At 38.1% G+C, this 23,984-nt stretch overlaps 1 protein-coding gene across 2 annotated transcripts in view; it reads left to right on the forward strand.

The window, feature by feature from the left end:
• CSMD3 (CUB and Sushi multiple domains 3) overlaps window positions 1-23,054 on the forward strand; it is a 581,291-nt gene extending 558,237 nt beyond the window's left edge. For both annotated transcript variants that reach the window (XM_077782368.1, XM_021546425.3), the window contains exons 65-71: window positions 6,348-6,527; window positions 9,373-9,438; window positions 11,539-11,697; window positions 15,010-15,122; window positions 16,312-16,399; window positions 19,396-19,531; window positions 20,889-23,054. In XM_077782368.1, the coding sequence (XP_077638494.1) occupies window positions 6,348-6,527; window positions 9,373-9,438; window positions 11,539-11,697; window positions 15,010-15,122; window positions 16,312-16,399; window positions 19,396-19,531; window positions 20,889-21,048 (902 nt within the window). In that variant the 3' untranslated portion in view covers window positions 21,049-23,054. The remainder of the gene's footprint in view (window positions 1-6,347; window positions 6,528-9,372; window positions 9,439-11,538; window positions 11,698-15,009; window positions 15,123-16,311; window positions 16,400-19,395; window positions 19,532-20,888) is intronic.
• The last annotated feature ends 930 nt before the right edge of the window (window positions 23,055-23,984 follow it).

Here is a 23,984-nt window from a genome sequence, read left to right on the forward strand (position 1 = left end):
CATCTTTTTGATGTTCTGATGAGTCCTCTCCACCACGGCTTGACCTGATGGGGAATAGGCGATGCCGGTTTTATGTTCTATTCCCCATTGCTGTAGGAAGCCTGCGAGTTCTCTGGAGGTGTACCCGGGGGCGTTATCGGTTTTGATTTGTTTTGGGACGCCCAGCATAGAGAAGGCTTGTATTAGGTGTTTCTCTACATCTTTGGCCTTCTCTCCTGTGTGGGCAGAGGCGAAAACTGCTCCGGAGAAGGTATCCACGGAGACGTGGACGTACTTCATCCTCCCGAAGGAGGGGATGTGAGTGACGTCCATCTGCCACACCTCACAGGACCTCAGACCCCTGGGATTAGCCCCTGCGCTCACCGATGGTAGGGGGAGCGACTTACAGGACGGGCATGTGGCCACAATGGCCTTGGCCTGGTCCCGGGTCAGATGGAACTGCCGGACCAGACCAGGCGCATTCTGATGGTAGAGCTGGTGGCTGATCTTGGCCTGTTGGAACTTGTCCGGGAGTGGCGTCAGCTGTGCGGGGGCGACAGCGAGGGAATCGGCACGCCGATTACCCTCGGCCAAAAACCCCGGCAGGTCGGTGTGTGACCTGATATGCATCACATAGAATGGTTGCTCCCGGTGGGAGATTAGCTTTATCAGCTTGGAGAGCAACTTATTGAGGGCATCGTTGGAAACACCTTGCAGGATGGCATCCTGTGCCCTAGACACTACACCTGCTACGTAAGCCGAATCAGTAACCAAATTAAAAGGTTCAGAGAACCGCTCAAAAGCTCTGACGACTGCGACCAACTCAGCTACCTGAGGGGATCCCTCCACCTCAACGACATCTGCCTCCCACCGCTGAGTTTGAGGATCTTTCCAAGTCACTACTGACTTGTGGGACCCTCCGGACGCGTCTGTAAAAACTGTCAGAGCTTTTAAGGGTTTTTTGCTCTGGATTTGTTTTGTAGATAATGCAAATTGAACGTCCGAATTGAAAATTTTGTGGGCCGGTCTCAAAACAGAAATTTTCCCGGTGTAGCTGTCTAGTGCAAACTGCAACGATTCATTTGATTGCAGCAGGTGTTCCAACATTGCTTTTGTAAAGTGGCCCGAATCTAATTGTAAGGGAATGTGAATGCATTCGAAGTCACACCCTGCCAACTCCCGGATCCGCATTCTAGCTTTGCGGATCAGGTCCGCCACCAGCTCCTGTGGCTGCGTCATTCTTTTGGATCTAGAGTGACTCAGGAATACCCACTCTATGATGGAGAGTGGGTCCCTTTTGTCATGATCCTTGCCCTTCTCCAGGGTGTCTGTCCACTGGAAAATGACTCCATGGAGGTGTGGCAGTCTGCCCAGTATGATGAATTTGAAGGGCAGGCCCGGATCACACCTGTGGGCCTGCCTGGCAGACATCGCCTCCTGGACCCTCTGCAAAGCAGCTTTGGCCTCTGGGGTGAGCTCCCTGGGAGAACTAGGCTCGTCCCCCCCTTTCAATAAATCGAAAAGGGGAGCTAGGTCTTCGTTGTTAATACCTAACCAGGGTCTCACCCAGTTTAAAGACCCACACAGCTGCTGCACGTCTGCTAGATTTCGAATTGAATTCTTAATAGCCAATTTTTGCGGAACAATGGTCCGCTTGTTTATTTCCAAGCCCAGGTACTTCCAGGGTGGCATCTTTTGAATCTTATCTTCTCGCAGCTCGAACCCTACAGCAACCAACGCGTCGGTTGTCAGTTCAAGCGCGTGTGTAAGTAAATCGCTGTTGGGGGCACAAATTAGAATATCATCCATATAATGTTGGATGATCACGCCCTCGGTGGCTGCACGCACAGGGGACAGCAATGAAGAGACGTACCACTGGCAAATACTTGGGCTGTTCTTCATGCCTTGAGGAAGTACTTTCCAGTGGTATCTCTCCATTGGGGCTTCTCGGTTGATGGAAGGAACCGAGAAGGCGAACCGTGGCGCGTCATCAGGGTGTAAGGGAATTTGAAAGAAACAGTTCTTTATGTCAATTACCGCCAATTCCCAATTTTCGGGCAACATCGTAGGGGACGGCATCCCTGGTTGGAGAGGACCCATATCTTCGATGACATTGTTTATTGCACGGAGGTCGTGGAGGAGGCGCCACTCGTCTTTGCCTGGTTTTTTCAAGACAAAGACGGGGGAATTCCAGGGGGATGTCGTTTCCTGGATGTTCCCTTTGGCGAGTTGCTCCTTCACGAGCTCCCGGAGCGCTTTCAATTTCTGCTTATTGAGCGGCCACTGCTCTACCCACACTGGTGTATCTGTAAGCCAATTTAGTTTTTGGGTAGGACGCTCCTCAGTGACCGCTGCCCGAAAAACCTGAGGGGTCGGGATGTCAATTGTGACCCCCCATTGGGCCATCAGGTCTCTCCCCCACAAGGGTTCCGTATAATCTAAAACGAACGGGCGTAAATAAGCCGATTGCCCGTTCGGCCCCTCAAATTTTACGATGTTTTTAGACTGTTTGGCCAATTGAGAACCCCCTACACCTTGAATTTTTCCCGCCACGTTTTGCAATTCCCATCGTGACGGCCAATCCCGTTCGGGGATGACCGTCACGTCTGCCCCTGTGTCCAGGAGTCCGTTAAGATGTTTGAACTCCCCATCCTTCCTCATGTAACAGGATAACTTTGGTCTTTCCTTCCCAATGACCTGGGCCTGGCACACCTGGTAATCTTGCTTTGCTGATTTTTTCCATAAATCTTCAGGGTGTACCGGAGGCCCAGAGATCGGAATAGCTTGGGCGATGATTTGGCCCTTGGGAAGGAAGACCGGAGGATGGGAGCAATGCAGCCACAAAACCAATTGTTCAGGATCTCTAGATGTTAAACAGGGTGCGATGGTAATGTCGAGTGGCGTGAATTTTGTGTCCCCAAGAACGATATACTTACTGCGGATGTTCCTCCAGGTTCCTGGGTCCCTTGTGTCGACTGTGATGAAATGCCAGTCGTCGTCCTTCAGATACAGAGCCTCAGTCAGGGCCAACCTATATGGGGAGAAACCGGAAGAGGTGTTAAGGACCGGCTTGGGATGGTCGGGGTCCCGACCAAGCCAAGCGGCGGGGATAAAATCAACATCCTCCCGCATATAGGTTGGTTCGCCAGCCGTAGTCCGATGTGTCATGTCCGGTAGATTGTCCTCGGGTGGGCTTTGATAACTATTGTCCCTCCTCTCCTCAGTTGTTAGGGAACCCACCACATTTGTGTCTTGGCGCAGGGAGGGACTGCGCTGACCTCCTAGTTTTTTTGTTTCCCCCCAAGGTTGGGGGCACTCCTCCCCTGCTGCTGCTGCTGGAATTTGATGAATTCTTCTCTCATTGGGCATCGAGGGGGCCAGCTGCCGCGCTCCCGCCCCAGACCCTCGATCTCTCTAGCCCCGGCTAGCTCTCCTTGGGGCGAGAGTGGGCAGTGGAGGCGCCCTCCGCTGCTCCTTAGTAAGGTTTGGAGGACGCCTTTGTGGGTCCCTGGGAAGGCGCTGGCAAGCCTCGTCAGTATGAAGGAAAGGCGGATCCAGTTGGGGGCTGAATCTCCTTTATTGAGGGCCAACGGGGCCAAACACACAGAAGTGGTGCCAGCCAACTGGAACGATTGGGAGGGGTCTGACACCAAGTTATATGGTCTCTGGGAGGGGAAAACCTTGGGGGAAGGATATTGAGGAGCCATTTTGTGGGACTCGGGAAGAAAGGGGAGATGAGGGATTTTCGGGGTTTTGGGGTACCTTAAAACGAACAGAACTCTTACGGGACGGGGCTGTACATTGCGGGGAAGAAGGGGAAGGGGTAGAAGCATGGGCAGTGCCTGCACTGCCCCGCGGGGCGTCTAGGACATTCTCAGAGAGCCCAGATTCTGCCTGCGGACGACGCCGGGATGACTGTCTGAGAATGCCCGACTTTAGGGAAGAGGGAGAGGAAAGAGGAGTAGGATTTTTTGCGCTAGGCGCAGAACTGGGGATCGGTTTGTCCTCGGCTGGCTGTGGCAGGCTTTCATAATGATTTTTAATAATATCTCTAATTTGTAAAGCCAATAGGGTGAATTTGGAGAGAGAAAGATCCTGCTGTCGCAAGATCTCTCTCCCTACCTGATCCCAAAAGGGGATTTGATATAATTTAGCTGCCGAAACGCTGGGGAAAGCCTGAGACAGCCACCGGACAAACTTTTTTATCTCAGATTTTTTAACTTTAACCCCCCCCATTAACAGGATGCCCACAACTTGGGTATATAAGCCTTTCTGAGGCACGGACAGTTTTGCACCCATACTGTCGGTTGGAAAATGTGCCTCGGAGCGTACAGTGGGGAAAATTAACAACTAAAAGGAGAAGACTGTCCCTCCCGCTCTCTCCCTAAACCTTCAGCCTCCCGCCCGGGAAGGGAGGCACCAAAGAAAAGGGATTCTTTCCCCACCCCAGGGGAAAAAGAAAACCCAACCAAAGAGGGAATAAACCCTCAACCGGGAAGGATAGGGGAGTGCCGGGGGAGCCCAAATAAAGAGAAACCGAGGGATCCCCAAGGGAGGGACAGAAACGAAAAATCCCACTGTATCTCACCGACGAGGGGGAGCCGACTCCAGCGGTGCTGTCTGGAGCTGCCGGATCCGTCCCCCGGGAGCGCCGCCCACTAAAACGCGGGTCTGCTCCCACCGGGGGTAGCTGACGGCCACGAGGATAAAATCTTCAGGTCCCGAGGACCCTAAAATCCTCTGACGAGGGGTCCAGCGCCTAAAAACGGGGCCCCACGTTGGGCGCCAGCTGCCGCGCTCCCGCCCCAGACCCTCGATCTCTCTAGCCCCGGCTAGCTCTCCTTGGGGCGAGAGTGGGCAGTGGAGGCGCCCTCCGCTGCTCCTTAGTAGGGTTTGGAGGACGCCTTTGTGGGTCCCTGGGAAGGCGCTGGCAAGCCTCGTCAGTATGAAGGAAAGGCGGATCCAGTTGGGGGCTGAATCTCCTTTATTGAGGGCCAACGGGGCCAAACACACAGAAGTGGTGCCAGCCAACTGGAACGATTGGGAGGGGTCTGACACCAAGTTATATGGTCTCTGGGAGGGGAAAACCTTGGGGGAAGGATATTGAGGAACCAATGAGGTGAGGGAAAGGGAGTGGCTCCGGGATGGGGTGATCTGGCCTGGTCCAATGGGGTTGGGGAATGGGAGTGGCCCCAGGCCCTCGCCCAATCACTCGGTGCCCTAAGGAGAAGTTTCTGGATAGAGGGGAAGGAACACCGAGTGACGGACAAGGCACCTGGGAGGGGATAGGGGAGTGACTCAGCACTTTCCAGGTTGATGGATGGGTACTGGAAAGGCGGGAAGGGAGGACCAGGCGGGAAAACAGAACAAAAGGATGTACCAACTGGGTAATAGGGGGAAACCGGGACAAACCATTGGGGAAATACAACTATAAAGAACCGTACATAAAATATAAAGAAAACGCACTACCACAGGAGTCACAGTATTTTAAGATCAGAAAAAAGTGTTTGCAGCTGGAAATCTTTGAATCTGGAATAGAGAGAATCTTCTTTGAGTACAGACAGCAGCACTTCATTTCATAGATCTGTTACACTTTGTCAAATAATGATAATTTACTAAAGACATAAGATCATGGATAATCTTTCTAGTTCATCTAGTCAGCTGCATTTTTTCTGGAAATAGTCTTACCTTGTAAGGTCTGACCCTATAGAATCACTTCAGTGAATGGAGAACATATCCACAGAAGGAAACAGTATTACTATTATTTCAGCTGGTGCTAGCATTAAACTTAAGCAAACAGCAAATCAGTAGCTTAGTGTGTTGAAAGGTGAACTCTGCTCTTGGACGTTTGCTGTCTTTGAGATAACACATACATCCCACATTGTGGTGATTGTTAAATATATAAGAATCTTCATATGACATTAGAAATGGTAACTTAATTTTTCTGATACAGCTCACCTTAAATTTTTCCATGATCTTTCACTGTGTTTTCCAACTGACCATTTACTTACTCTTATACAATGCTGCATAGATATTATAAGTGGTGTAAGTCACAAGCTATGATTGCTCTTAAGTCTGGTATGGTGTGTGACCTTTCTGTTATATGCAGTCAATAATTTTGCTCATGCAAGTGCATTTCAGTCTGTTCTTGGTCCCTTGGAATTGGAAGGTCCATGTTTAATGGTGTATTTACTGATTTTTTGTGATATTTTATAGACTATATAGTAATTTATAATATAAATTAAAATATATTAATATGTAATTTCTATTTTTTTTTTTACTTCGATAGTTAACTGTCAGAATGGGCTTATATTATCTTTTCAGATATAGTTTCACCATTTTGACAGAAGGATATTTTATCTTTGTAGCTCACAGCTGTAAACAACCAGAAACACCAAGTCATGCTAACGTTGCAGGAATGGATCTTCCGTCGCTTGGTTATACATTGATTTACACTTGTCAGCCAGGCTTCTTCTTGGCAGGAGGATCAGAGCACAGAGCCTGTAGATCTGATGGCACATGGACTGGGAAAGTTCCAGTTTGTGAAGGTAAGCTCTTCTGTTTCCCACTGCATCTGCCATCTGTCATATTTCAGTGCTCTTCTTTACTTGGACTTGGCACCTGCAATTTGATTTGTCCCAGTCAGCATGTTTTTATAAAAGGCAGGTCTTTGATGAATCACATCATTTTTACAACAAACTGACCTACTTAGTGGTCACTCAGTACTTGGCACTGGTGAGACCACACCTTGAATAGTGTGTGCAGTTTTGGACCCTTCACTCCAAGAAAGATATTGAGGTATTGGACAATTCCCAAAGAAGAGGAATGAAGCTGGTGAAAGGTTTGCAGCAGAAGGCTTATGAGGAGAGTCTGGGGAAGCTGAGGGACTTTATCTTGGAGAAAAGGATGCTGAGGGAAGACCTTTCTTCTTTCTATAAATACCTGAAAACAGGTTGTAGCAAGGTGAATGTTGATCCCTTCTTCAAGTTAACAAGTGATGAGAGAAAATGGCCTCAAGCTGTGCCAGGCGAGGCTCAGGTTGGACATTATGAGAATTTTTCAGGAAAAATTAGGAAGAATTATCAAGCATGGGGACAGGCTGCCTGGGAAAATGGTGGAGGTAGATGTGTAGATCTGTAGATGTGGCATTTAGAGTCATAATGTAGCAGAGGACTCGGTAGTGTTAGGTTAGCTATTGGACTCTAAGATCATAGAGGTCCTTTCCAACCTAAATTATTTAATGATTTTGTAGTAATTTTTGAGAAAGATGCCTAAAGTCCAAGATGTCTGAATCACTGTGTGAAATTAATCCAGAGAGTTACTTATTATTTTACATTTTTATGTAAGGTACTGTATACTACTAGAAAATAAAATGCACCTACTTTTTCCTTGCTGTTCCCACCTTTGTTCCTAACTTTTACCACCCACTTAGTCACAACAGGACATGGAAAACGCCATAGCCAATCATGGCGAGCAAGGAGGTTTTCATGTGAGATAAGGAATATATTCACCTGTAGGAACTGTTTAGAATTTTATTTCCTCAATAATTAAAGGACTTTTCAGATTTCTGTTACCTAATGTTTCAGATGTGGTTATCCCCAGGGCTCTTGCAGAGGCATTCAAAGGCTTTGTAGCCAATCACTGCTACTTGGAAGAGAAATAGGAAATGAATAGTTTGTATTACTAAAAAACAGGTGTTTTGGAATTGTATGCCAGGCAAGTGCTGGGGGAGAATAAAGCAGAACTTTGGGAAAACACTAGAAAGCTAGCAGCCAGGAAGCTTATGACTTGTTCAGTAGTTGGAAAGTATTATGCCAGGCCAAATGTGATTCATAGATTGTATTATGATTCAAGAATTTTCTGCTGCTGCTGTTAGAAGAAGTTGTTCGCTTCTCATTTTGAACTTCACAAAAACAACTTGGAAATATATGAAAAGGGATAAAATGTTTAGAGCTGAGAGCTCCATAGGGATGTGTAGGGGAATTAAACTAAATTAGTATTTAAGTTTAATTTTGTATTTCAAATTGCAGTTGTGGACTTGACTAGAAATTTTTCAACTTGACAAAGCAAATTGACTCATCATCTTTTTATGCTAAAGCCCAGCTGGAAAATGTGATCCAGATATTTCTAACGTGAACTTAATGTAGTCAGAAGGCATGCACTGTTGAACCATGTCCTCCAGGTCAACAATGTACAGTGAAGTTTAGTAAGATTCTTTCAAAACAGAGAGGAAATAGGGGTTAATCTATCAGTAGTAATAGTCCATGAGAACCTTAGGTTGCATTTCAACCACCACCCTTGCTTCTTCACAGTTTTAACATACATGACAAGAAAACACCTTTTAAAAAAACTAAAATTTATTCTCAATAAAAATATTCTCAGTCCTTGCAAAAATTTCCTTTTTATGCAGAAAAATACTCAGTTTACGGGAAAGGTAGTTTCTCTTCTTACATATTTTTTTAGGACATGGATTGGAGAGAAAAGACCTGAGTTCAAGGCCAAGACCCAAAATACAAAACATTGAAATCACAGTTGGAGCAGGGAATTGAGTCTACTGCTACATGAGAATATTTTACATTAGGAGGCAGAATTATTTGTCTTCTTTATCTTCCAATTAATCCAAGTTAGATTAAAAGAAAATAGCTTAATCTCCAGGAAATTATAAAGTCCTAGTGGCCTTTAGTTCATCATCTTCAGTGGTGGGAGAGTTTCTGCTCTAAGCAGAGAAGAAATTGTATTCTCTAACTTCCAGTTCTCATATCACCTGAGCAGTTGGAGATACTCTGGACAGCCTCTTTTGTTTCTTTCTTTCTGTTGTTATCCTTTAAAGAATCAGGACCTTCTCCTTCAATATTAAGAGATTAAACCAGTATTTATGGGTTTTCAGTCTTGAACACAAGATGTTTCACTCAGTAATGTTGAGGATAGTTAAGTCCTGGAGAGAAATTATTTCAAGCTCCCTTTGTTATGTGTGTCTTCATCTTTTGGTTTTACATTGCGGTATGCACTGTTCACTGCTCCTAATCCAAGTGGTATAGCCAGGATTAGATGCTATATTAGAAAGCATCTCACATATTAGGTGCATGGTCCAGGACTCTGAATTCTGAAACATGGATTCTGAAGTGAAACCCTGCACTGGTTGACAGCTGAAAATTACTTAATAGCATCCAGGTGCCTGATTTAGGAGGACATGGGGGAACAGAAGAAATTTGTGTGCCAGTGCTCCTGTGATACTATAGTTTGATATCAACTGAAAGCTCACTCATATTTTAGTTTTAAACATCATCCTATATGGTTTTAAACAAATCAATTCCATGATGGAAATTATTTTTATTGTTTCAGAGTAACATCTTTCTACTGATTTATCTTTATATCTTTTATTCTTTCTAATAGCTGGTTCTAAAATATTAGTGAAGGATCCCAGACCAGCATTGGGAACACCAAGTCCCAAACTAAGTGGTAAGTACTCCAAGGTTTATATAACTATAAACCATTTCTGTAGAAAAACAGTGAGGATCAGCTTAGTGAGATTGCACTGAGTGGTTTAGAATGTGTAAAGGATATTAGATGAGGCACTAGATTAACAAGGGGGAAAAGATAATTGAATTATTCCCTAATTTTGAAGTTCATCTATCATATGGTATAATTTATATCTATATACAATTTCTTTATGTAATGAGAATTTTATTGGTTTCACTGAAATCACTGTTCTGTGTAAGATTCTTTGCAATTTACCTATTTAGAAGTTGTACTACTCGCCTTGAAATAATTTAAAGATGTTTTGCAGTTTTCTTCAATCCTGCACTTTTTTTACATATCTCTATTTTAAATTGCTTTACCTAAATACTTAGTATTAGCCTTGAATTTAGCCTTTAAAAAGAAAAAAAAATTTAGCTGAGACAAGATAATCTCTCCAATTCTGATTCAAGTCTCCAGTTTTAACAGATTTGCTGAAGACCATATCTAGATGTCCTGACAAGAGAAGCTTTCTCTCTACTGAAGAGATTTTTTGAAAAGAGCAGTATTCTTAACTAAATTTAACCTTTGGCTATAATAAACCAATTGAAATTCTACTGATAATTAGTAAGATGCAAAAGTATTACTTTAGCATATGGAGATTTGGAGGCTTTTTTTTAACATTTTGTGTACTAATTCAAAACAGTATTTTTCATTGATGTTCTGCTGAATGGTCGACATCAAGTTTTTAATTCAGAAAATTTTCATTCATTTTGTGCAATCTCAGTTAACTGCCAATATAGTGCATAAAGATCAGTTTTCCTAAAAGTAGGAAAATATATTCCAGGCAGACTACAAATCAACAGCATGAGAGCATTTCCACCATGCAATTTCCTTGCTTACAGGTCCAGTATCTACATGTTTTTTCAAGAAACATATACTAATATACAAACATATACAGAGACAAAAAAAATAGGAAAGATCCTTGACCCTCATGGAGAAGACCTTTCTTTGTATTGCATAAAATAAATGATGAAGGAAAACTGTGGGTATTCCAATGATGAAGGAAAACTGTGGGTATTCCACTGGAATACCCCTAAATCCAGTCTTGGATTTAGGGGTATCCTTAGAGAGAAAAGGGCAAATATTCTTCACTGCTTATCTGACATGAGATGCAAATGTACACATGAACACAGAGCTTTAGGTCCAGTGTGAAGTACTTCAAATAATGTGGAAGTGATGATTTTAAATAGTGATTCTTAAAGGGATAACTCTGGTACATTACTTTGGAAAGTGTAGTAAGCCCATCCTAAATAACTTTTAATTTAATTGTTTGAAAGGTATCTCATGTTAAGATTTTAAAGATTTGCATTTATCAGTTTTTACATCACAGGTAGCTTTTTGTTGTTTTGGTGGGGTTATTTTATTGCTGAAATAGCATTAGTTAAATTAATAATTGTTCTGTTCACTAATGATAAGTATTAAATGTGAGGGTATAAATCTAGTTTATTTTTTCCCTGGAAGACTATGATCTGTTTTAAATTTTAAATTAGAGAATTAATTTTTTTTTTCTGCTGGTAAAGCTTATAATGTTTTTATTCATTTGAAGACAAGAAAAACATATATATTTTTATTAGAAAAGTTGACTAGTTAATAAATAAAATTATTATAATAGTTCATGTCATCTAAAGATATTGCTTATGAAAATTTTTGATATCTAAATAGATGCTTATTTCTGAAAAATTTCATTCTAGCCATATGTCCCTAGCTGTCTATGCTGGCATAGAAAAGATTCTACAGTGAGTCGAATATGCTCTTCTGGCTACAGCTTTTAGAATTTGTGAAACTGGTTAACTCTGGGACAGGTCCATACTTCAGGACAAAGGCAGATGAAGGTGTAGTTGTGTTCTTCAGTGCAAATACATTTCTTTCATAAAAGTTTATGCGAGGTTTCTATGTTCTATATCTGAAGATTATGCCTAGTAGATTTATAAAGAGTAATGGAGAGAAAATGCTATTATTTATCATACATTTTGTTGGTTATTTGACTCTTTAAGTACTAAATATCACAAAATGTATTGAAACATGTTTTCATCTGTATAGTTCCTGATGATGTATTTGCCCAAAATTATATATGGAAGGGATCTTACAATTACAAAAGCAAGAAGCAACCCATGACTTTGACAGTCACCAGCTTCAATGCAACTTCAGGAAGAGTAAATGCAACACTTACAAACAGCAATATGGAATTGCTGCTATCAGGTATGAGCTAAGGAAGACTAAATTTCCCTTTATGTAATTTTTAATTTTCTGTCTTACATGCATTGGTTTCTGTCTTACATACATTTCCTGTAACTTTCTTCATAACTTAAATTATATTATTCTATCAAAGATATTTTTATCTCATTTCAGTTCCTTTCCAAAGGTGGGGATTTCTCCAGTTCTCTCCTTCCCCTTGTTCGTTGTTTTTTTGTTTTGTTTTGTTTTGTTTTTTGTTTTGTTTTGTAGTTTTTTGTTTGTTTCTTTTTACTTTTTGAGGTTTTACTATATCTGGAGTTAATAGTCAATAAGGAGTGAAAGAATCATATTAATTATCATGTTTCTCTTTTAAACATTTTAAATAAACCTCAAGTACTGTTCATGAGATCTTCTTATTTCTTAATTATAAAATTTCCCCACAGTAACCTAATGACTAAGAATAAATATGATGAGATTGATATATGTTGACCTAGAAAGTCAGAGATACTTAATGAACATGGAAAGAACTAGAGCTTACACTTACTAGATTTTCTAAGAAATAAAAAAAAATCAGAATCCTAGAATTTTTTAGATCTAAAAAGACTTCTAGGATAACCAAGTTAACTTAACACTGCCAAATCCACCACTGAGCCATGTCTCTGGAAGTGACACATGTACACATCTTTTAAATACCTCCTGGGATGGTGACTCCACCACTTCCCTGGACATCCTCTTCCAATGCCAGTCAACCCTTTCAATGATGATTTTTTCATAAGATCCAATTTAAACTTCTGCTAGCACAACTTGAAGCCATTTCCTTTCATCCAACCACTTGCTGTTTGAGAAAAGAAGCAGAACGCACCTTGCTTTGACTTCTTTTCAGGTAGTTGAAGAGAGGATGTAGTCTCCCTTCAATCTCCTTTTTTTCCAGACTAAAAAACCCAAATTCCCTCAGATTCTCCTTGTAAGACTTGTGCTCCAGACCCTTCTCCAGCTCCATTGCCCTTCTCTGGACATGCTCCAGCACTTCCATGTCTCTCTTGTAATGAGGGGCCCAAAACTGAATGCAGGTTTAAGGTGTGGCCTTACAAGTGTCCAATATGGGGGATGATCACTGCCCTGGTGCTGCTGACCACCCTATTTATTATACAAGCCAGGATGCCGGTGGCCTTCTTGGCCACCTGAGCACACTGATGGCTGATGTTCAGCCATGACTAGCACCCCCAGGTCTTCCCAAGCCTGTGGAATTGCCTGGGGTTGTTGTGACCCAGGTGCAGGCCCACTGATCCAAACTGTCCATATCCTTCTGCAGAGCTTTCCTACCCTCCAGCACATCAACATTCCTGCCCAGCTTGGTGTCATATGCAAACTGACTGAGATTGTCAGTTATCCAGATTGTTGATAAAGATATTAGACAGGACTGGCCACAGCATTGAGCTCTGGGGAACACCAGTTGTGACTTGCCACTAACTAAATGTAACACAAACCAACACATATCTCTCAGCTCATCCAGCCTGTCAGCTTGTTACTCAGTGAAGAGTCCACCTGTCCAACCCATGAACAGCCAGTTTCTCCAGGAGGATTCTGTTGGAAATGGTGTCAAAGGTTTTACTAAAGTTCAGTGAGACAACAACCACAGCCTTTCTGTCATCCACTGAGTCACCTTATCATAGAAGGAGCCCAGAGCAGTCAAGTGAGATCTGCCTTTCACAAGCCTATTTGGCTGGGCCTGATCCCCTGATTGCTTAGAGGGGTGGTCTACAGGAAGGATCTAATGAGCTTTAGAATCTGTGTTTCTTCTGAGTAGAATGGTGAATTTTTTATCACCAGGTTTGTCTTTTCAATTATTTTGTAGGTGTCCTTTGAAGAGTCATGCTTGAGAGTGGACTGAATGTTTTCTGACTGATAACCATGTTTGGCTTGGCTATGTGTGATTTTTTTCTGTTGTATTAACTTCATCCATGCAGTTTCTCTGATGATACTAGGAAAAACAGATGTAGCATTTTGTATTTTCAGAATTAGAAAAAAAACCCACTGTGTTTTCTCACTCAAAACACTTGTCCTCCAAATAAAAGTTCTCTTCAACTGGACACAAATGTGATTCTAAATACCCTTTTCCACTCTATATACAAGCATTGCACATGTCATCAGGTAATTATAATTTTTAATATTTTAATATTAAAACACATGTCGGGTAATTAATATTTTTTTATTTCCCTGCTCTAAGAATAGAACACTAAGATCTTGTATACTGAAAGGGCATATTAGGGCCAGGGAAGTAGGGATGGATCAAAAAAAACTTTTACATGTTAGGAAACTGAATTCACCTATACTCAGTTTGTAGTTTTCTCAAATGAAAAGTAGTTCCCTATTCCTGCATAATTTACTGTTTTGCATTCCATAATTTGATGCATCTATCTTTACTTCTTTTTATTTTGACACCTGTCCTAGCTATAATTATACATAAAATAAACACATCTTGCCAAGGCTCATTCATCTGAGCTCAGTGCAGGTTTACATGAAAGTAAGTCTTCTCATTAGCTCAGAGATTATTTATATGTAATGATACTGCCTATAGGGCAATCACCAGTCCTTAATGTGATGAAGACTTTTTTTTTTTAGATTTAGGCATGTACACAAGAGACATGAATTAGGAATGGAAGACAAAATCACTAAACATATTGTGGCATTTTATTTTCCTTTCCAAATTAACAAGTAATGATATTTGGGTTCTAAATAATTATTCTGCAGGAACAAGAATGAGTCAATAATTATGTCTACAAAGTAAATAAGGTTGCATACAAGTCTTCTCATTATATGGAAGAAACTGGTTTGTAACTGACCATACTAACTCATGAAGAACAACCCAATTGTAAAAAAATATTTTAAATTTTTTGTTTTTAATTTAGCAGCAGCTTTTGGAATCACATTTGTGTGTGGATGTTCTTATTATCCCATTTTCTATGTAATGACCAAATTATATATATTGAAAGTAGGAATGTGAGGTTTAAATACGCTCTTCCTGATTCAGAACAATGTTTTCAATTTCAAATCAGATTGCTGTCAATGTTCTGCCTAAGGCTTGAAGTAACAGCTGTGTGTATGGAGTTTCCCCTCTCTCTTCTCAACAGGCTAAGCTAAAATCTGTTTCTACTGAAATCTTATGATTATAGAAATAATTTCAAAATAGCATGCATAATTTTAAACAGTGTTGAAAATTGGTACCTATTCTTCCTGCTTTTCCTCTTAAAGACAAGAGATGATGTGTTTATTCTCAAAGCTGACATTATTTTTCTAGTCAACACAAATATTAATTTTTAAAACTATATTCTACAGGAGTGTATAAAAGTCAGGAAGCTCGGCTAATGCTCCACATATATCTCATTAAAGCACCCTCCCATACATCTGCAAGCAAGTTGAAAGAGGAAAAATGGGCTATGGATGGTTTTGTGAGTATATTTCTGCTACAAAGAGAGGGAATTTTTTTTTGTACATTTGAAATAATGCTGTACACACAAGTTTACATTTTTATAACAAGTGGCACTGGTTGAACAATTATTTTTTCAAAGGTGCAGAATGAGAACCTTGAACTAAACTCATTAAGCAAGAAATGAACTAGTAAAAAGGCTTAACTCTCTTGGTTTGTACAAACCTAAGGCTTCACGAACATGCTCCTAAGGTAGCAAAAGCAAAGAATTTACTTTCAGACTTCTAAGCATACAAAAATAGACAGTATACTCCCTACATTCCATGTGCTATTTACATACTGTTCTTACCTGACCTTTTTTTCCTTTGAGTCTTAAAATAGCACAAAAGGCTGCTTTAGCCCAAAGTAAAAAATTCACCTAAGAAAAGCATCTGGTCTTCAGTGAAAACAGCTTCAGGTCACTGCTGAAGACATGCTCTGTCTTGAGAAAGGGAAGCTTAAGGGAAAAGCTTAAAGGAAACTACCTAGGAAAGACTGAATTTAAATCTAATAACTATTCTTAGAAGCAAGTATCTGTTGAGTTATATACAGTACACTACTTTAGACTGTATGTACTGTAATAAGAGAGATAATCATGGGATCACAGCCATCCCCTCACTCCCACAAGTCTTTTAGTTTATACTAGCATATTTTGCCCTTGTACCAAAATCTTATTCAATATTCTTCTGGTCCATGGCTATATAATTAAGTGCTCTTTGGGACAGGTACTTAGAAAAATCAAAATAATTTTCAATTAATTTGAGTTTTTTATTTAGTTTAAAATTAGCTATTAATACCTCAATACTTTCATCCTTAAGATTATACGCAATATAACTTCTTCAATCTACTTCCTAAACAAAACAGAAAACTATGAAGTATAATACTTACATTTGAACAACTAGAAACTTTAGGTCTTAGTGTTTTTAAAAAAATACAGTTAAAGGTAGTATAAGGTATCATATGTGACCATAAACTACCATGCCTAATTTGTGCCTATAAGAGTCCTGTGTTTTCTTTTGAACTTTATATATAAATTTCCTAGAAAAAGAGGGTGTTCATAATGGGGAATAACAGCAACCAGTGAAGCATATTAGTATATAGAATAGAAGAGCTCCCTATCAAATGCAACTTGCAACAAAGTTTTCCCCATTTAAAGTATTTTTTGTTCACAGGTTTCTGCTGAACCTGATGGAGCAACATATGTTTTTCAAGGATTCATCCAGGGTAAAGATTATGGACAATTTGGGCTTCAAAGAATAGGTATTCAAAAAATTCTAATTCTTTGCTAGTTCATTGTTCCATATTCAGTTTTCTTATATCCAGTAGTATGAGAGCATCTGCAGGATGTTACAGAATTGATGTTTCATAGAATGTTGAGATATTAACATATTTAAACTGTCATTTAAGTGGTAGTTACAAATAAGTTGGAAGGAGCTGTGGATGACTTGCTATCTACTGCTTAGTATTCATATTCATTTGTAATATTTTGAGCAATTTTATATCCAATTATGTGTAAAATGCATTTAGTTTCATATCCTAACAGCTATCTAGAAAACCCATGTTGTAGAATGCTTTGATAAACTGATTTCTTGCTTATGATGCTGAAACACCATTTCACCTGAACATTTGTTAGAAGAGGGAAACTGCTAAATATTTGCAGGTAAATAGTTATATTACTTTTAAGGAGAAAAAAGTCTTGGCAAGTGTTTATGTCATAAAAATTAACTTGTTTCTATACTAAGAGAGCTTTAGTAACAGAGCTCAGGTGAAACAGAGTAGTGGAACTTACAACATTCTGTTGTGCTATTTAATAATATAATTTAATTTTCTTTTCCAATGTCTTAAGAACTGTGATATTTCTCCTTACATGAGAATTTCAATTTAGTTTATACTGAATTTTAAATGATAAAATACTGTTGGGAATGCCTTAGAAGAGGACTTTCTCTTTACTAATATAATGGCTATTTAAATAAAGTTCTTACCTTCAGGTAAAATTCCTATATGTGGATGAAAAAAGTTCTTTCAGCCACAAAGTACTGTTTCTTCTTATTTTCTTTCAGTAAAATCAGGAAATTCTTTAATTCCTGAATGTGATGGAAAAAAGGAATCTAAAGTCAAATTTTTCTCTCTCACAGTTCTAAGTCACAGTAAAATATACTGATGTTTTTTTCACTGTGATTTCATATGCAAATTACTTTGCTAGAATTTTTAGAAATATTTTTATCAATAAATGTTTTCTTTAGATTAATATAATAAATTATTTACTTTTATTCATTTCTTTAAAGTATTTTAAAGTCATCTAAGAAAAATTAAATGCAAGACTTCCTTGGCAAATTGTTTTGATAGATTATTACAAAAATTATATTTCTTCATTTAATTTTTGGATGATATGTTTGAGATTCTCTTCTAATATATATGGATGATAATTTTTATTTGTGTATAACTTTGAGGAAAAGAATAATTAAGAGTCAAATTCTATACAAGATTTAATTGTAGATAATATAATCAATAATATCACTATAAAGAGATTCACAATTTTTGAATAGGTTTTGTTTAGTATGCTTACCACTTCATTATTTCATGCACACAAACTCAAAATTAACATCTCTGAAATAAAATTTTTTGACTGTTATTCTCACACAACTTTCCTCAGATGGTTTGTTGTTTGAGGTCTCAGTCCTGTATGGTTGTTTGGGGCCTTTTTTGTGTTTTGTTCATTTTTTTTTAAATTTCTGTATACAGTCTTATGCAGTCAAGAAATTCAGAAAGCATTATGACCTAAGAACTTCATAAATGATCCAGTTAAAATCTTGAAAATTATCTTAGAGATGCATTAGAGGATCACAGAATCAACTAGTTTGGAAAAGTCCTTGGAGACCATCAAGTCCAACCTATGACCTAACATCACCTTATTGACTAAGCCATGACACAAGAGTGCCATATCCCATCTGTCTTTAAGCACCTCCAGGGCTGGTTACTCCACTACTTCCTTGGCCAGCCCATTCCAATGCCCAAACACCTTTTCTGTAAAGAATTTTTTTTATAATGTCTGGGTCATTGTTATGACCTTTCTTCACATTTAAAAGAGGTATAACTTGTCATGATCCGCTTGTGTGCGGTGTTGTGATGGTTTGTTAACCGATCCCAAAAGTGCAAAAAGGCAAACAGCAGGGGATTATCAGTTTAACCACAACAAATGCACCTTTATTGAGGTACCAACAGCAAATACGATAGAGGGGACAGGAAAAGGAAATAAAGAATAGAGAGAAAAGAGGGGAAGGGGAATATAGCTACCATCATCCAAGATGAAATCCTCAATGGTCCAGCCACAAGGATTCGCCATCGTCTGTGGGAGTTAACCAAAGTCTCCCCAAAAGGTTACAGTTTATATAGTCCTTAGCCAAAGCGATGGCATCTGGCCAGAAGGTGGGCAAGATTGACGGGCCATTGTGAAGGGCCCCTTGGTCTGTGAAGCAGGTGCTGGCATACAGTCACAACCTCTTCAGATGCAGCGTTCTGTAGCAGCACAGCGAGTGCACCTGCAAACGGTCACTGGCAAGCGCCCACCTCGGCCAGGCCAGAACTCCTGTCAGGAGTCTTCAGGGTCCTTGTGATGGTCCTGAGGCAAATGTGGGAAACTGGACTATCTCTCACACTTGTCTATGTAGATAATACATTCTTCAACCATGCAGGAGGTCATATTTATATTTTTTTAATCAATATCTGGTTTTAATTATTCAAAATTGTTCCTATCTCTTTCACTCTGTGTATCAATAGCAGCACCTAAGGAAGTAATGACTTTTCAGTTTGTCTTTTCCAATGATTGACCTTTTCTTTGACAGTATGTTTGAGTTTTATATATGTAGTATTTATTAATTACTGAAATATACAAATAAAACCAGTAATATAATCAATCTAACATATGCATTATTATAAATTTGACTTTTCATATCACAGTACAGTAATGTGTTTTCCTTACATACAAAAGTTGAATCCTATGCAGAATTATGCTGTAAGATATTTACTGTACCAGAGTAGGTGCACTGTTCTGCAAATATGTGGCAACCACATATTGATCAGAATATGGAATATTCTCAAATTCCAAGGGGCCTCAGCATACAGCTATATTTATGCAGCAGAAAATATGTTAATGATCCATTAGCAAGGTTTTATTGAATCCAAAGATTATTGAGTAGTATGTGCTGCTGATAAAAAACATGTATATGATATTACTTGTTTTTCTTTTTTTTTTTTAGGTCTTAACATGTCTGAGGGTTCAAATTCTTCTAATCAACCACATGGTACAAATAGTAGTTCAGTGGCCATTGCTATCCTTGTGCCTTTCTTTGCCCTTATATTTGCTGGTTTTGGCTTTTATCTTTATAAACAAAGGTAAGTACAAATTATATATACAGAATTCCTCTAAGTGTTGATGATTTTTTTTGTCTTCAGTTTTTGCTAGTGTAAATAAAGTTTTGTGTAAAACAACAAAGGCTTTGCAAAATATGCAGGTAGACAGTTATTCCTATGTCTGGTATAATAACTAAGAAATGAGTTTATTATATGGTGCTGTACTTTCATTCCTACCTATTTAAAATCTTATAAATTTATCTCTTCATGATAAAATAGATGCTGTAAATTATTGGTATATGCTGAATAATATAATTGGTAGAATCTCTGTGTATTTACAATAAATTGCCTTTATTCTTTTCTTCATGTGACAGAATAGAGTCATATTCTGAGTAATTTATCTTAATGTCTGACCAGTTTATTTGCATGCAACTATGTATTCAAATGTCATTAAGAGATTTCATTGTGAAACTTTCTGCATCTGAAACCATTAGTTCATATGCAATTACATTAAATAGCCACAAACCTTTCCAGTTTCATCAGTCTAAAATATCAGGTTTTTTCATGTTACCGAGACTAGTACTAATTATTTGGATGCAGTAAACTTCTCCTGTAGCTTTAAAGCATTTGATGGCTAAAGAAACCTTAATTCCTTTAATGCCTAGACAATTCATTGCATAATAACTGCTAAAATGGTGATTTATATCTGTAGTCTGACAATGCTACTAGTAATATATGTTACAGTATAACATTAGTATAAACCATTTTTAATTAGCACTACTTGTTTTCAATTGCTCCAGCATATGAAAAATTTCCCATGTAATTTTTAATGTATTTGCTATCAGCTGTATGCTGTAAGCGCTTGTCTTGGCTTTTTATATTGATGACTTACAATATAGTATGCATTTTGTATAGCAATATAGATCAAACAGGTTTAAGGGTTTGAACTCTGGTATTTTGAGCTGTTTACTGAAAAAGAGGGCATGTCAGCTATAAACTTATTCTTCGTAAAATTGCTGAGTCTCCAGAGGGAAAAAGGGAAGCTCAGTCATCTGTCTGGGGAATTACTGTGTCTCTTTATAGTCTGATTATCTCTTTTTATTTATACTCTTTATAGTCTGATTATCAAAGTGGAATGGATAACAATTTGGATAATGGATAATGGATACAATAGCAATGGATAGCCTCAGTTGTTAACTGAGTTTCTAAGTGAACGCCATTTCCAAGGAATCATAAAGGCCTTAAACATCAATAAAGACAGTATTAACATAAATACTGTAAAAAAATCAAGATGTCATATTTATCTCCTGTAATTTTAATTGGGAGCTAAACTCTGTTCTGATTCTTAAACCATATTAAGGGAAACTGCAGTTTCAAATGTTCTGTCTTTCTTCTACAGGACTGCACCTAAAACACAGTACACAGGATGCTCTGTACATGAAAATAATAATGGACAAGCTGCTTTTGAAAACCCCATGTATGACACAAATGCAAAGTCAGTGGAAGGAAAAGCAGTACGATTTGACCCCAACTTGAACACTGTTTGCACAATGGTATAATTGGTAATGATTTGTCTTCAAAGTCTGGGAATTTGATACACAATACAGTGCACACACAGTTCACTGCTTAAGAAAAAAAAAAAAAGAAATTAAAAAAAAATTAAAGCACACTTTTCAGGATCTAGTGGGTCACCTTTTCCTGAGGATGATAGGCAAGTCTGCGTTGTAGTTATTTTGTTTTAATTTTGTTTTTCATAAACTGGATCAGAATTCTTCTTTGTGTATGCCACGGAGAGTTTTAAAAAAATTTTGCTGCACTCCATGAGTGCTACTCACAGTTTATTTGCTTTTTTAAAAAAGGAGGTTATTCTAAAACATAAAACATATTTGCATATATTGGAGGAGCATCCACTATCAGTATTCTGTGCTTTATAAAAACTATAATAAAGAGACTGGGTTAAAAAAAACGAAGATATAGGTAGAAAATAAGAGCTATACTTACAGGAGACAATAGGTCACTGATTTCTCTTTAACAGTCATATGCTACATCTTTTTCATGAGTTTGTATCTATTTTCCTTTTTCAGCCCATTAAGTATTTTATTTTTCTCAGAACAGTTGAATTTCTGAGTATTTTTTTTTTTTCAGAATAGTTGAATTTCTGAGTCCAGGATGTAGTATTTAGAAATCAGCAAGTATAAATTACTCTTCATATCACAGAAAAAAAATGAAAATTTCATGTTCTTATAAAATGAATTTTCTTCCCTGCTTTACATCTTGTTTCATTTTCATGTTCCAAGTTGAGCTTATTTTCTCTGTTTCTATTAACAATATCCACAAATTGTAATGTTTATATATTTATTTTGTCAATCATATATCTAGACAAATTTTACAGTGAAGAATCTAATAAGAATTGAATTTTGTATGTGACTATGTTCCTTTAATGTTGAAAAACATTCAGGAGTGACCATCCTACACTTGTTTCAAAAGTTAAAACATAATTTAATATTTCCTATTAAAAAGTGCAGTTTACAGTAGTATTAATAATGAAATCCCGACATCAAAAATAGAAGTCCATTTTTCACTCCATGTTACTTAAAACTATACCATATTCCACCTGTTTGTTTTTTCAGCATTTTGACAAAATATATGCACAAAACATGATGCGATCCCTTTGAAATTGATGAATTCTAAGATACTTCACTGAAATTTGGATCCTATCTACAAGGAAACAGGAAGTTATAATTTGGAAATACTGTTTTTTCACATCTATTTTACCTATATATTTCATAGTCTATGGAAGCAAATCCTTACAGCTCATGTAAAATTGAATATATTACCATAGTGCAATGAAAAAAAAAATATATATATATAAAGCCATGAGTTTATTAGGGACAATCCATTCATTTTAGGGACAATTCAGATTCCACAGCCCTCAAATATGAGTTTTAGACATTCCAGAATCACCTTTACAGAAATGCAGTTTTAAGTTTTACAGCTATTTCATGTCAGGATTATTCAGCAGGAACTCAATAATTTATTTGGTGTAGGTCATTGTCTTCCATTCATAGCATGACTCACAAATGCTGTGTGTTAGCCAGTGTGAATTATCTGTTATTGTCCCTTTCAGACATTCATAATTCTGTGAAAATAACCTTTTTATTACCGTAATAGAGAGTGCCTACCAAAAATCATTGTACCCAGGATTGCTGCTTGGATTTCTATAATGTTTGATGAATTTCTTATAAATCATTTTACAACACTTTGTTTTGAATATTCATACAACTCTATCAAACTGTATTCTACTAAAAGGATGCTGTTTTATATTTTATACCATTGGTTGTTATTTATTCTTGTTTATTCAAATGACTGCAATAACTATTATTCATTCATTAATGTTAAGGTTAATACATTTGAGATCATTTAAAATGTTTCTTCTGCAACTGGCTACTCCTCTTATATTAATGCATACACTTTTGTAAAGAAGTATATTTTTATGAAAAAGGATTTGTAAAAGTATGATGTAAATTTTCAGTGCAATGTAAACAAAATAAAACCAGACAATTGCTTTTTTTAACCATGTCTCTTCTTTGGAAGATGAGCTTTAAATTTATTTAAGTTGGGAAGATGAGAAAATAACCAAATTAAGAATTCTAATTTGGTGTTCCTGTGGTTCTTAAAATTATGTTATTTTTTCTGAATCTTTTTGCAAATTCTAGTTGAAATTGTAAGATTCAGGTTGCTTTCAAAAATAATTTATGAACACAATGTTTAAAGCTATTTATTTTCTGAAATTAATATTTGGTTTTACTTGAAGAAGCAGTTTTACAGAAAAATAGGCCTACCATTGTCAACCCAGTGGAAAGTACAGGAAAAAGATTAAAAGAAAAAAGTACTACAGAAAAATTTAGCATTCCTCAAGATTGTAGACAACCTTTGTATATTATTTTCCTACTTTTTCTCAGAAATGGGCAGGACAGTATCAGTTCATACAATATTTTCTGGCATTAAAAACCCCCAGTGATTCTTTTAGTGACATTGAACTGGAAGGAGGGTTGTTAATTATATTAATATAAAATTGGAACTGTCTTTTAATGACCTTTTTCACTTACAAGCATAGAAAGTGGATGGCAAATCCTGATCTGAAATGCTAGTTATAGAATGGGGACATGGCGGAAGTAGTTTAAAATTCATTTGTGAATTTGATTCTCTATATAAATTAAAAATGCCAGTTCAGGTCTATGTTGAAATTTCTGAAAATTGTGTTGTTAAATACGTTAGAGAAAGAAGCATGGATTCAGTGTAAAAAGCACCAGATTATGTTTTTGAGGGGGAGGAGGTGGTGTTCTAGAGCAAATTGGTTCACTCTGCAAAACAAAAAAAAATCCTGTTTCACAGTAGCCAAACTAGAATATGAAGTTAAGCTCTTCAATTTTTGTTTATGCTTTATATGTTCCAAAATATAAAAGTAAATAAACTTATATCAAATTAGTTCCAC

The sequence above is a fragment of the Lonchura striata genome, chromosome 1 (genome assembly GCF_046129695.1).
Source record: "Lonchura striata isolate bLonStr1 chromosome 1, bLonStr1.mat, whole genome shotgun sequence".
NCBI lineage: Eukaryota > Metazoa > Chordata > Aves > Passeriformes > Estrildidae > Lonchura > Lonchura striata.